The sequence below is a fragment of the Dermacentor silvarum genome, chromosome 8 (genome assembly GCF_013339745.2).
Source record: "Dermacentor silvarum isolate Dsil-2018 chromosome 8, BIME_Dsil_1.4, whole genome shotgun sequence".
Classification (NCBI taxonomy): domain Eukaryota; kingdom Metazoa; phylum Arthropoda; class Arachnida; order Ixodida; family Ixodidae; genus Dermacentor; species Dermacentor silvarum.
The window spans coordinates 5,621,134-5,634,211 of NC_051161.1; the positions used below are offsets into that span (position 1 = coordinate 5,621,134).

The following is a 13,078-nucleotide window of genomic DNA, read 5'->3' on the forward strand; positions in this document are numbered from 1 at the left end:
AAAACGGTAGCGATTATGGTGATCTCGTGCAGTCTCGCACAGGCGCGTGATGACTACGCGTGGCTATAGATTGCAGTGGCGTACGTAAATCGGTACTTTAAATTTGATTTTGTTCGCGAGAACCTCGTTCAAGCGGACATACGATCGTCACAGCTTTGGAAGGGCCTTCTAATTTGACTACTTGGCAGTTCCAATTTCAATTCAGTCACAGTTTCATTCTCGAAAAGTTTGTTAAAGCGGAAATACCAAATAAAACGTCTTCGTTATGAAGATACTTTTTTTTGTATTATTTTCTATGAGCAGCTGACGGGGAATCGGAAAATCTTCGTTGTGGCGGAAATTTTGTTTAGCGGCGTTCGTTGTAGGGGGATTCGACTGTAACGAAGCCTTGTCATCTTTGTATAAATAGGCAAATCTTCGAATAAAAATTCATCCAAAGGTCAACGATGTATGTACCGTATTTACACGATTGTAAGTCGACTCGAATGTAGGTCGACCCCCCCAAAATTGTATGTCTCAAAAAAAAAAAAAAAAAAAAAAAAAAAAAAAAAAAAATTGTGTGGGGAGAAAACCCACGCAAGTGCATTTCACACAAGGGAAATTTATTGATGGGGTTGCTAAGACTACTCATCGTCACTAGAGTTGACCTCACCGGTACTGCTGCCGTCATAGCTGCTGCGGTCCCACAGCACGTTGTCATCAAAAGTGAGTCCACACTTCGCGAACTACCACACCACGACATCGCGCGGTACAGCCCCCCACGCAGAGAGGACCCACCCGCACACAGTAGCCAGAGAGGCCAAATTTTCTCGCGCTGAAGCCGCCACTGCCGCACCACACGTTCACTGACTCCAGACTTGCGTCCCGCTGCGCAGTTGTTAGTTTCCTCAACATGGAGGATAGCAGCCCGTTTGAACGCTGCTGAGAACGAGCGCCGAAAGTTCTTGGCACTCATGACAGGCGCGACGATTCAGCACAACAGCAGAAGTGACAGATGCGCGCGGCCGTCGAAAACAATTGTATCTCAAAGAAAAGCTCTTCCGCCAACTACTAATACCCCCCAAACAATGGCTCTTCTGCCAACTACCAATACCCCCCTAACGGCGGCTCTTCTGCCAGCTACCAATACCCCCCAAACGGCGGCTCTTCCACCATCTACCAATACCCCCTAAACGGCGGCTCTTCCATGATCGATGCTCCCACAAGAGTCGTGCGCTCGTGGTGCGCGCAATCAAAATGTATGCAATACAGTAAATTATTACGCTACGCTTCTACCGTAACCATAAACGTAGGTGCAAAGTTGTAACCACGCCGTAGTGCCCCCGATTTCTCATTTCTCTCGCCGTTACTAGCGGTACACGGTTCGGTTTCGATTCTAAGTCGACCCCCCAACATTGGATTGCCAAATCTGAAAAAATGGTTCGACCTACAATCGTGTAAATACGGTACGTATGTTTCTCTCTCATTTTGTCTCGTTGTTGTGCACAGCCAGTTATTCATGCAATATTGATGTTGAAAACTGGCGAACTACCCCAAAAACTGATTGCTTGAGTTTATTGCGATAACTGCAATGGCAAAAAAGGTCCCCCTCACCAGTGAAGTGGCAAAGTTTTCCAGGTAGATAGAGAGTGCAGCTTCTACGGCCCCACCTCCAGGCACCACAGTCTTGGACTCGAGCACTCGGCGGACCACACACAAGGCATCGTGGATTGACCGCTCTACTTCATCCAGGAAAAAGTCATTGGCACCACGTACTACGATGGAGCTGGCAGTCTGCACCTTGGGCCTGGTGACAATTGTGTAAAGCAGATTTTTCTTCTTCACACTGGTATCATGAAATAAAAGCTGCCCACAATGTGACACTTTATAGAGCACATGCAACATTATGGTATTCTTACCGAGTCTAAACAGCAACATGTAACTAACCTATTTATTCGAATATAAGGCAAGGTTTTTTTCCAGAATTTGTAGCCTCGAAGTCAGCCCCTGCCTTATACGTGAATTTTGCCTGTAGGTCTCTCTCTCCTTTCGCATCCCTTTACCCCTCCCCCGGTACAGGGTAGCCAACCGGAGATAACCTCTGGTTAACCTCCCTGTCTTTCCTTTCCCTTTTTCTCTCTCTCTCTCTTGCCTGTAGGAGTGGCTTCACGGCAGCGCAAATTTCGCCTTGCAGTGTGGATTTACGGCAGTGCACGTCGTGGTGCCGTGAAGCCACACTATAAGGAGAAATTCACGCTGCCGTGAAGCCACACCTAAAGACAAAATTCGCATATACAGTGCAGTCCACTTATAACAATACCACATATAACGATATATCGGTTATAACAATCAGTCGACTGAGTATCAACTTATGCATTAGGGCTACGAGAAAAAAGCCATATATAACGATATGTTATTCACCGCATATCAGATATAATGATCAAAATTTTGCTTCTGGGCGACGTTTTTCGATGCAGAATAATAGCGAAATTTGCGTTCCTAAGTTGCCCTTAACCGAGATGGGGTGAAAAGCTTGCCTACGTGAGTTCGTATCTGCCACCATTACCGCGCAGCGCATCCAGCCCGAGCGCTGATTGCGAAAAGTCGCAGGGATCATCGCAAGTTGGCCGCAGCGTGCACAAGATGGCGCCAGCTGCGTCGCGTCACCTGCGCTCCTTTTAAAGACTCGTTTCTCTCTCTCTCAGCGAGCATGGAAGTGCGCCGCAGAAGCAGCGGGAGGTGCGCTGAAAAAGCAGCAAAGCTGTGTCGCTTGAGACAAAGCTGCAAATTTTGCAAGACTCGAAGTACGAGCTCGTGCAGTCGATGATATTGGCGATTATGAAAACTGCGAACGCCATGATCATTAAGGCTAGAAGTAGTGGCCATGCCGTTAAACGAAAAAGGTGGGCTTTGTGCACCAGGACGAAACCCCCAAGGGTGAAACTAACACGGTGGAAGCCGCTGACATTACTAAACTCTGGGAGCACGTCGCTACTGACAGTGAAATAGGTGGTGCTTCGATGGAGGAGTTTCTGAGTACAGATAGTGCTGCCTCGTTCTGCGAAGAGATCGTTGTGGCAACAGACGGTGGCATTGTGCGACGGAGGTGACAACAGCAGCAGCAGTGACGAGATTGACAATGGCCCGTATTTGACACCGACCCTGATGTTCAACCAAAGTGCAATGTCGTCGATCGAGTCACTGATTGATTTCATGCATGGTAAATTATAGCTGCCAGTGATCACACAGCAGCTGGACGCGATGCACACCGCGGTTGTGAACCTAAAACGTCCGCGAAAGCAAGTGCGGATGTCTGACTATTTCAGCGATTAACGATTGAAACGCTATTTAGAAGTATAAAAAAACATTTTTGCCAGCCTACTTTCTACGTCATTTTTTATTGAAAGTGGCAAATTTGGTTTCGGAACTACAAAAGATATTGTCGCAACGTCAGAAACAGAGGTCGCACAGCCCTGATCAAGAGGGAAATGCTCGGCGCCGTCTGAGAAGAAGGAAGAGTGGCCGATGGTGTTGGGAACAGCCATGCTGGTGGGAGGCGCAACGGGAGGGAATTCCGGGCTCAGGCCGAGCAGGCGCCGACTGAATCGATGGACTGGAGTCGTGACGAGAAGTGGAGCTTCCGGACTGGGTGTACGAGGCCTTATAGGGGTTGAACGCATGAGGTTCAAGGCTCCAGCACCTCCACCAGTGTCGACAATATATTCAGCAGGTTTTTCTTTCTTTTCAACGGCAGTCCAGATATAGCGATCGGTTATAATGATCAGATTTTTCGTTCTTGATATCGTTATTAGTGGACTGCACTGTAACCTGCACTTCATGTGTTGAAGCCTCCCCCCTACTTCAAGGTCGGCATTTTGCATTTTGGCTGTGTTAGTAATGCAGTATTTCAGGCGATCCCCACCGAATCTCGATAATCCGTCGGCTACTCTGTATCGCCTTATGTTGGTGTGCACACTCAAGTTCTTTTCCTGAGTTGCACCCTCGCCTTATAATCATGATCGATACGTCACAAAGGCGAGCATCACAAAGGCAATACAAGGTTGTATTGTGCTTGCACATGGCATTGGCCTTGAGTAGTGTTGGTTTTCTTTGGGATTATCTAGTTGCATACTGCTGTTTGGACTTGGCCAATACAGTCGCCGACCGTTTATTCGGACGCTGAAAATTCGGACATGCTCGTTTATTCGGACACCTTCGCGGCACCGCCACTCGTCCCATTGCAGTAATGTATAACCACGACCGATAGTTCGGACGCTCTACAGCGCGCCGTTCGATTTTTCGGACTCCGGCGGCCTGGTCAGATGCGATGTCGAACGCCACGATACGTTCACGACAAGCTGGCCGCGATGTTTACATTTTGCTAGGTTGCCAGCACTGAAAGGGCGCGCTTGCTATGGTTGGATTGCTGGTGTCTAAATCCACGCAGCACCTACAAGTGTCAGTTGCCGATCTCGAAGGCTATACTTTTGTTGGTTGCACCTATTGGTTGTCGTGTTTCGGATTTAGCCAGTCCAGTATCCATTGATTGTATACCGTGGCCAAACAGCAGGCCAGGCCAAGCCAACCCAGTGTGCTCGGCCAACGCCTCCTCTAGAAAGATGCCTGCCGCGTGCGCCAAAAACCTGCTGCCCTTACCTTTCCCCTTTTCCTCCTTTCCACTCGAGGTAGAAGCTAGCGATCGTAGCGGTGATCGCTTGCAACACACATGCGCGCATGCGCACACCACCGCATGGCCGCCGACGCTGCTACCGCCGTGGCACCGCACCACCCCAACACCCTGCGGAGATAGGGTAGATGCTGGCGCCATCGCTCGACAACCGACCGCAACTCAAGGCGTGACGGCTACAATGGGTGAGCGAGCGACGCCGCAGGCATCTTTCTAGAGGAGGCGTTGGCTCGGCCTATGCGTTGTCAGTTGTTACGTGACCTAGGCCTTGTTAACAGCTACCTTTCAAGTCTCGCTCTTTTGCTTAGTCACGTTAGGCCTGATTTGCTTGTTCGTTCTCGTCCAGTCGTCGCGTAGTGCGAAATGGCTCCGACGCCTCCCGTGCCATCTGCGCCGACGAGACGCGGCAATTACAAGACGCGATAGCCAGACACTGTCAGAAATAAGGCTGACCTGATCGCGTGTAAGCGTGCATCTGTACAGTCGCGCATTGACAATTTTTTCCGTCCACTGGGACCATAAAGGTACTCTTTTCTGGCGAATCCCTTTTTTCGGACTCTCGATTATTCGGATTTTTTCACGGTTCCCGTTGAGTCCGAATAAACGGTCGGCGACTGTACACTGAAATCTCGTTCCTACGAACACCACAAAAACAAACATTTCAGAAATCCCCTGCTAACTGCTTACAGTTTCAATGTAAAAGTATTTCAGTACTACGAACTTCAGAATACTGAACTTTTCACAATAATGATTGTTATTCAGTTTCCTTGTCATGTTAACAACGCCTCGATACTAATTGATATTGCGAAATCTGGGGATTCTTCATGGCAATCGGAGCAGTAAACTAGCTGACCACACGACACCACAGTGCAGAAAGCACATGCTGTAGTGCATTGGCTCGGAAAACCCGAGACAGCGCAGGAGGAGAAAAAGGGACTTTTGTTTCGGAGGCGACCAAGCATCAGGTTTTGCAAGCGCGTGCTCTGCCCAGACAAGTGTCGCCTAGCAACACAGGCACGTCTCTTACTCCCTTCAGCGTGCGCCTCTTCTTTCTGCAGGCTTTACACATGCCGAGAAATGTAACCTCCGTGCCCACAAGATACCATATGGCCTGCCTTTTCTGGACGGTGTTGTTTACATGCGCTTGCGTTTTGAATAGTTCTGGTGTTCTGGGGGGGTATTCTGTAAGAGCGCACCTAGTGGACTGCCCACTTCGGCTGTCGCGATTGGCTCCAGCAGCACAAGTGAGAAGGAGGCAGCCAGTCTCCTTCTAGCTTGTGCTACTGAAGCCGAATTGGACAGTCCACTAGGTGGACTTTTACAGAATACCCCCCAGGCATCCGCCTCCAGCAAGGCAGTTAAGATGTCCGTGACAAGAAATGCAGGAGGAAAAAAAGAAGACCTTTGTGCTTAGTGAGCTTAGCACAGTGTCAATGCATTTACCTCATAGGTAGAAAAAAAAAATTATTAGCATAGCTAAAATAGAAAAGCCGTTTTTTCTCAAATTACAAATATGTCAAAATTGTTGTTTTGAGAATTCAAGGAAAAACGTTTCAAGGCATCTGTATTGAAACAAAACCAATTAAATCTCGTTGGAGTGGGCACTTTGACCGTGATCCTTCTCCCTTGCCTTCTGGCAGCCACTGCTTGTTAGATCATATTTAGCTGCTGTAAAATTGCAGTGGATGCATGCAAATTCTCAGTGTTGAAATGTAGGATCGCTTCTGCAACAGTAGCTTGCACAGCAAAAAGTGAAGCATGGTGTTATTTGGACACCGAACTCCAAATCACGGAGTGAAGGTTTTCGTTTCAGTTACGAGTCTTTCCTCGCTGGTATCGCTGGAGCAGACTTCTCTAGGACAGACGAGTGTAGACTGGCAGCATCGCTACTGCCACACCTTTGGCAAGTTGTAGTGGCATCTTTGGCTTGGGTTCGCCATTGACTTTTGCAGTGTTGTGGTGGCACCATAAAATTTCTCCAGTAGAACATAAGCTGTGATCGGAACATTCATCAGTGGATGTAACATGAGTGTAAATTGCCATTACTGCCTTATCCATAGGTCATCGTCACCATCAATAGATTTTAGCGACCGGCCTTATAGGAGCTCAGCATCGCGTTGAGCTCCTTTCTTAGCTGGCTTCCCTCACCAAGGCTTCAGACGCCTAGGCACTCGCTGTTCGTGGTTATTGAGTGAGATGTGTTTATGTTTGCCTGTGCGCAGGTGACAATGTCCTTGTTAATTTACTTAGTATGCGAATGTTTACAGCAACTTATGCAGCTGATAAAACGGCTAACCTTACTTTGTCTACAGTAAAACCTCATTCAGTCGGATTTCACGGGACCGACGAATATGTCCGAATTAACCGAATGTTGAATTATTGAGGCTATCCAGAAAACAATCGGCAAATGCTTACTACGTCAACACGCTTTTATTTAGTGAATGAATGAGCAAATCATGTTGCTATTTTGCACAAAAGCAGTGCAGAAGCTGCAATTCTTATCCCGCGGCTTATTGGCTCTCGCAGCGGTGATCGGGGCCTCACGACTTCCTTCGCGGCAGGGTCGCGGTGCATGCCTTCATGCGTGACATGCTTTGTCCTACCCCGCAATTTTTTCACCCGTGAGCTGATCGCCAACAGATCGTCTGCCAATCACAATGTAGTCGATGCTCTTCATCCTTGACAGCTTTGCACCGAATCAAAACGAAACAACTGTTTGCTGCAACCGCTGCGGAGGAAACGGCGGCCGCTATCGACGGGATTACGAACGCAGACTTTGCGGTGCTGAAGGCATGTGTCCGACGAACGCGAGTCGGAACGAAACTACCGTTCACTGTAAACACTACGGTGGAAACCGCAGTCGCTATCAGCGCGATCATGAATGGCGACTACGAAGTTTTTTAAGCAAGCGGCCGACACGCGTACCGAGTCAAAAAGAAAATGCTGTTTGTCGCAACCGCTGCGAAGAAACCTTAGCCATCATCGACGCGATCGTGGATGGCGATTACGCAATTATGAAAGCATGCGGCCAACGTGGTGGTAAACACAAAAATAAAGGCTTTAACCCTTTGCAGTCCCCAGAAACCTTTACCCACTTTCCGGCTGTCCCGGTCCGAAACTATTTTGCCAGTTTATAGCGCCGCGATGAAAACTACAAACTGTGGACGAAAAACTCATAGGATATTTATTTTTTATTTTGCATTCTGCAGGCAACTCCTATACCGATATTTGAGCAGCCTATTTCCGCCTAGGAGCTTGTAGATGAATTGGCTCCTCCCATCTAGCCTTTCCTCGCAATCCTTCCGCGCAGACGGGCCCCGTTTTTTGGCTCTAGCCCTCACGTCACCCACCAGCTATTGGAAGAGGTTGCGGCGGTACAGCAGGTGTCGCTGTTCTTTATTACCATGATTCTGCAGCTGTGTGCTCCTCAAAATAAAGCCACTGACAATGGAAACCTCTAGAAGCTTTCACTAAATGCGCCACCGTAAAACGCACGCGATGAAAAAGTGGTCATGCTTCTCAGCGAACCGCGCGAACGTGCTGTTCTGCGCGCAAGTGAGAACGCTCTGGTACCAGAAGCTGTGCTGAACATTGTGCTGCAACCTAATGCAAAGAGAAGTAAACTTCAACAAACAAAGTTTATTTATCCCTCAAGAGATGGCACATCATGTATACAAAGAATGCGCATGAATTGCAGTGAGAAAAACCGCGAACTTTAACCCCCGAACGCCCTTTTCGGGCGGTGCCCTACAGCTGACCGCTACAGCCGTGTTGTGTTGTCGGGCAGGGTCCGACAACAGACCGCAAAGGGTTAAAGTCACAAATAGGCACAAAGCGTTCCGGTGTTGCTGTCATTCATATACGATTTCCGCTAATGACTTGAATGCATGTGCCATTTTTGCTCTTTTGCATCGCACATTTGTCGCGCTCCTCACTCGCCGAGCTCCGAAAATTGTCCGAATTAAATTACTAATGAGTTTGATTGCATTGAATAATGCATACGCCTGCCGGGACCAGAGGACAAGTCCGAATTATCCGATTTCCTGAATTAACAATGGTCGAATTAACGAGGTGGTACTGTAGCTATTTAATAATTCACTATCACAATCAATGCTTCAACTGTTTGGCTAAACTTACTTTTTTAAATTTTTCGTGCGGGTAATAACAGCAACAATATGGTATGGCACAAGAGGTCTCAACTGTACTGTGCACTGTGTCCTTTGTCCCAAGGGCACACTTGAGACACCCCGCACACAAAAGATAAAATTAAGACATCTGTTTATTCAACTGACCATTCATCTGTGCGAACTATAGCTGATGTTTATGTCACTGGCGGCAGTGACGCGCTCAGGCTGAACAGCTGGCCACCCGGCTCCCTGCTGTTGTGGCAGCTGTTAATCTGGCCATTTAGTATATGCTCTAGTGGGGGGAAACTGCCATATTTTGGCAACCAGTGTCTGGAAAACGGCAGACAGCAAGGCTCACTGCTGCGTGGTCATACAATTAGTGTATAAAGCTCTCTGCCTATTATATGTTTTAGTTCCAATGTTTTCATTGTTCCTGCAATTGCCTTTGCGTGAGACAGTGGCATATGCAAAGTTCCAACTATTCCACAACATACCGCGGCTTTAATTCTGGATAGAACATACTTTAGATATAAGAAAGTTTTTTGCTGGGTTCTTACACCCTGTTGCAACGAGTGTTGATTGTATTACAGTTAAACCTGGATATAACGAAATTGAGAAATTCTCGAAAAACTTCTTTTCCATTTTCGTCGAAGCACTCATCCTTGCAATGTCACACCAGGTACTGGATGCGTGGACGCGTGTCGTTTCGCACAAGCGCGGAGCATCGGAAATGAAGAGCGAGCATCACGATGGCGCCGTGGCGTCGTATAGTGTTATAGTTAGCCTCGCTGTTACTTTCCCAGGTGCTGCGTTTTCGGCCGGTCCCGGCACAGCTCCCATAGAACACAATGCATTGGTAACCCCGCTGTTGCGTCGCAACTATGGGATCGTTCCCGCATCATACGTTGAAAACTGCCACCCGGTGCCGGCCCGAGCGGCTGTTTTGACTTTTCATGTCGCTTGACTTGGTGGCTTGACTGCCCAATGTGCCGGGGGCGCCAACTATGACGTATTTTCAGTTTCCGCCAGCAAAAGTATAGCCCTTGAGATCCGTATTTGCTATCTAAAGATGGTGTCTATGACGCGTTCTGGCCCTAAAATTGGTTTTGGCTCATAGATGTTCTGTATGAAGTCCAAGGGGGATAACGCAGTCGCCGCACGCTGTATGATGTATGTGCGACTGAAAACGTGCGAGGGGAGCAGACGACCGCGTCTAAATCTCGCGCGTGCAAGAAAGAAAAGCACGGAGGAAGCGCGCCTTTTTTCGTTGCACTCGAGGCACCGGCGAGGGAGCGAGGGGTGGGATAGCGGGCGGCGTTGTACTGTACTCTGGCATCAACTGCGTACTGCGTGGCGGCGCGCGGTCGCGCGGGCCGTATCTTGAAAGCGATTTGCGTTGGGGCAAAGTCTAGGCCAGGGGTTCTCAAGTACGTTCTTCCCAGGGAACCCTACTAAGCTCCATAAAGTGCCAAGGAACCCCCCCCCCCCCCCCCCCCGAATTCACCGAATGTCGAATTGTCGAGGGTATCAAGAAAACAAACAATGCTTCACTACGTCAACACGCTTTTATTTACTCTATGAATCGTCAAATCTTGTTTCTATTTAGCACAAGACCAGTGCGGAAGCTGAAATTCTCTTCATCTCATGACTGATTAGCGCTAGCAGCGGCGAAGGCCTCGCGACATCCTTCGCGGCGCGCGTTTTCATCCGAGACGCGCATCGCACCAACGGGCGCACATCCCGATTATTTTTTCGCCACTCAGGTGCTCGGCAAAAAATTGTCCGTCCATCGCGATGTAGCCGGTGCTTTTTATCTTCGACAGCTTTGCACCATAGAATAAAGAACCAACAAGTTTGCACTGAGTCAATGCGAAACTACTGCTTGCCGCAACCGCTGCGGACGAAACCGCAGCCGCTATCGACGCGATCATGGACGGCGACCTTGCGGTTCAGAAGGCAGGCGGCTGACACACGCACCAAGTCAAAACAAAACTACCTTTCGCTGCAAGACGTGCGGACGAAACTGCGGTCGCTATCGACGCTGCCATGGGAGGCGACTACGCAGTTGTGAAGGCACGCAGCCGACGCGTGCATCGAGTGAAAACGAAACTACTATTTGCCGCAACCGCTGCGGACGAAACTGCGGAGGTTATCGACGCGATCAGAGATAGCGACTACGCACTTACGGAGGCACGCGGCTAGCCGCCAGCGCGGTGTTACGCGCGCCAATAAACCCAAGAATAAAGGCTTTAAAGGCACAATTAGGCACGAAGCGCTTCGGCGTTGCTGTCAGTCACGTGCCGCGTACGATTGCCCCTGAGGACCACGGCGATGCGGACTGCGCCGCTTCGTTTCAGTTGGACGCTACGCTGTTCTTGCTCTCCTGCGGCGCGCATTTGCGGTGCTCAGCGTTTTTTTTTTTTTAATTTTTCCTCTAACGTATAGGTCAGTGCGCACTCTATCGGCACCTACCCTATCTCCTAATAGGAGATAGACGCATGGTGGTAAGCTACGGCCTCCGAGATTCAAGTGCGAAAGCTTAGGCGCGCTGCCCGGTCTCAGAGGTTGGGTGGCTACAAGCTGGTTGCGTATTTATTGCGCAGTTCGCGCGTTGCTGTTACGCACTGTGACGTGCTTTTTGACACTCGGGCATGGGTAATGGAGGTTCTTTGGATCAAGCGCACCTCGTGTTCGCCGTTTTAGACACTTGTCGAGAGCGGGACCAGGGAAAATTTATCAGTGGCTCGCGGAACCCCGAGCAGGGGCCTGCGGAACCCGTAGGTTCCGCGGAACCCACTTTGAGAACCCATGGTCTAGGCAGTATAGGTGCGTCGGCGGCTCGTAGCTTTATGTGTGCTGTGTGTTCTCGGCGCTCAGTTTGCGTTGAACCGATAGACAACAGCACGACTTCGCTCGCTTCTGCAGCAGCGCTTCCACACGCTGCCAGCGTTTGACAGCGCGTGTACACGCTCATCGAGTGCGATGTGTCACAGCGTTTGCCAGCGCGTCGGCAACATCAACTGGAAAAGGAGAGTGCCAGCTTGGCGGGCTAGGCCAGCTGCAGCAAGCGCAGGATCAGGTTTGAATGAAGGGAGCAGGAGAGGTCATGCCCGCGGCGGCGAGATCGCCGGGTCGAGGGATGCCAGCCCGCCTCGCACACGCTCGCACGCACGCTTCGCATTCCGTCGCGGCGGAGAAGGTGCTTCCAGTTGCTGCTCGCACAAAAATGCCAAATTTGGGGCGAAATTTCTAGGCTGACGGCGGGGAAAATTTGTTATTTCGAGGGGGGTCTCCCGCTGCCACTTCGTTACGTAGAGGTCTCAAATACATGTGCTTCTATGGAGTAACAGCGGGGAATAGAAAAACTTCGTTATATCCAGGAATTCGTTATATGAAGGTTCGTTATAAGCAGGTTTAACTGTATTTAAACTTGTAGTGGAAGTCCAAGTGTTTCAAGATGTATGCAGCATGTATTAAATACCATTATGTTTATCAGTGCTATTGCTTTTGATGCAGTATATATGTTGGCATGCACAATTGCGAGCACACATTGCCTGAAGGGGTTAACAAGAACAATGAAATCAAGAAGATCCAACACAAGCCAGCAGAGAGGCCAACAGTGGGAAAAAAGGAGCAGATTAATCTATCTATCCATGGCCAGTGCCACATACTCACTTCTTGATCAAAATCAGCTCGTCGTCGCAAATCTTCTCTTGAACCACTTCTTCCGCCTCTCCCAGCATACTCGCATCAAAGGACTCCTCACCTTCCATGTTGGCCAAGCTGACCAGCAGCTGAGCTGAACAATAGAAATAAGATTCAAAGTGCTGAATGCAGCAGCATGGAGCAAAGGTAGAGCATTAGGCTCCTTGGCTCAAATTGTCCTCTGACCACTGCATTATCCAGGACTGGAGTGAGGATCAGTGGGGCTATGCTAGTCACTATCAAACTATGGGTCTCATGGAGGTTGCAATTTTGCTGTTGTCAGTTGGCTCTGGGTAAATGTTCTGTGATGCATCCGTTAAGGGGTACACGTAGCTCTCTTCCCAGAAATAAAGACATTGAAGGTAATGTCGTGTATGTATCTGTGTCGGGCACACATTGCCTAAAGCCTTTAGTATGAGGTACCAGCAAGCCCAATGTGCAACCATATAAAACTGCTTGTAGAACTCAACAGATTGCTCTTTAATTAGGTGCACGTTAAAGAACCCCAGGTGGTCAAAATTTCCGGAGTCCCCCACTACGGCGTGCCTCATAATTGGATCGTGGTTTTGGCACGTAAAAC

At 49.1% G+C, this 13,078-nt stretch overlaps 1 protein-coding gene across 1 annotated transcript in view; it reads right to left on the bottom strand.

The window, feature by feature from the left end:
• The window catches only part of LOC119460549 (T-complex protein 1 subunit alpha-like), a 49,887-nt gene that overhangs the window by 15,563 nt on the left and 21,246 nt on the right, over positions 1 to 13,078 (bottom strand). Inside the window, exons 9-10 of the mRNA XM_037721482.2 lie at positions 12,469 to 12,592; positions 1,594 to 1,786 (exon numbers count right to left, since the gene is read on the bottom strand). Of these exons, the coding sequence (XP_037577410.1) occupies positions 1,594 to 1,786; positions 12,469 to 12,592 (317 nt within the window). The remainder of the gene's footprint in view (positions 1 to 1,593; positions 1,787 to 12,468; positions 12,593 to 13,078) is intronic.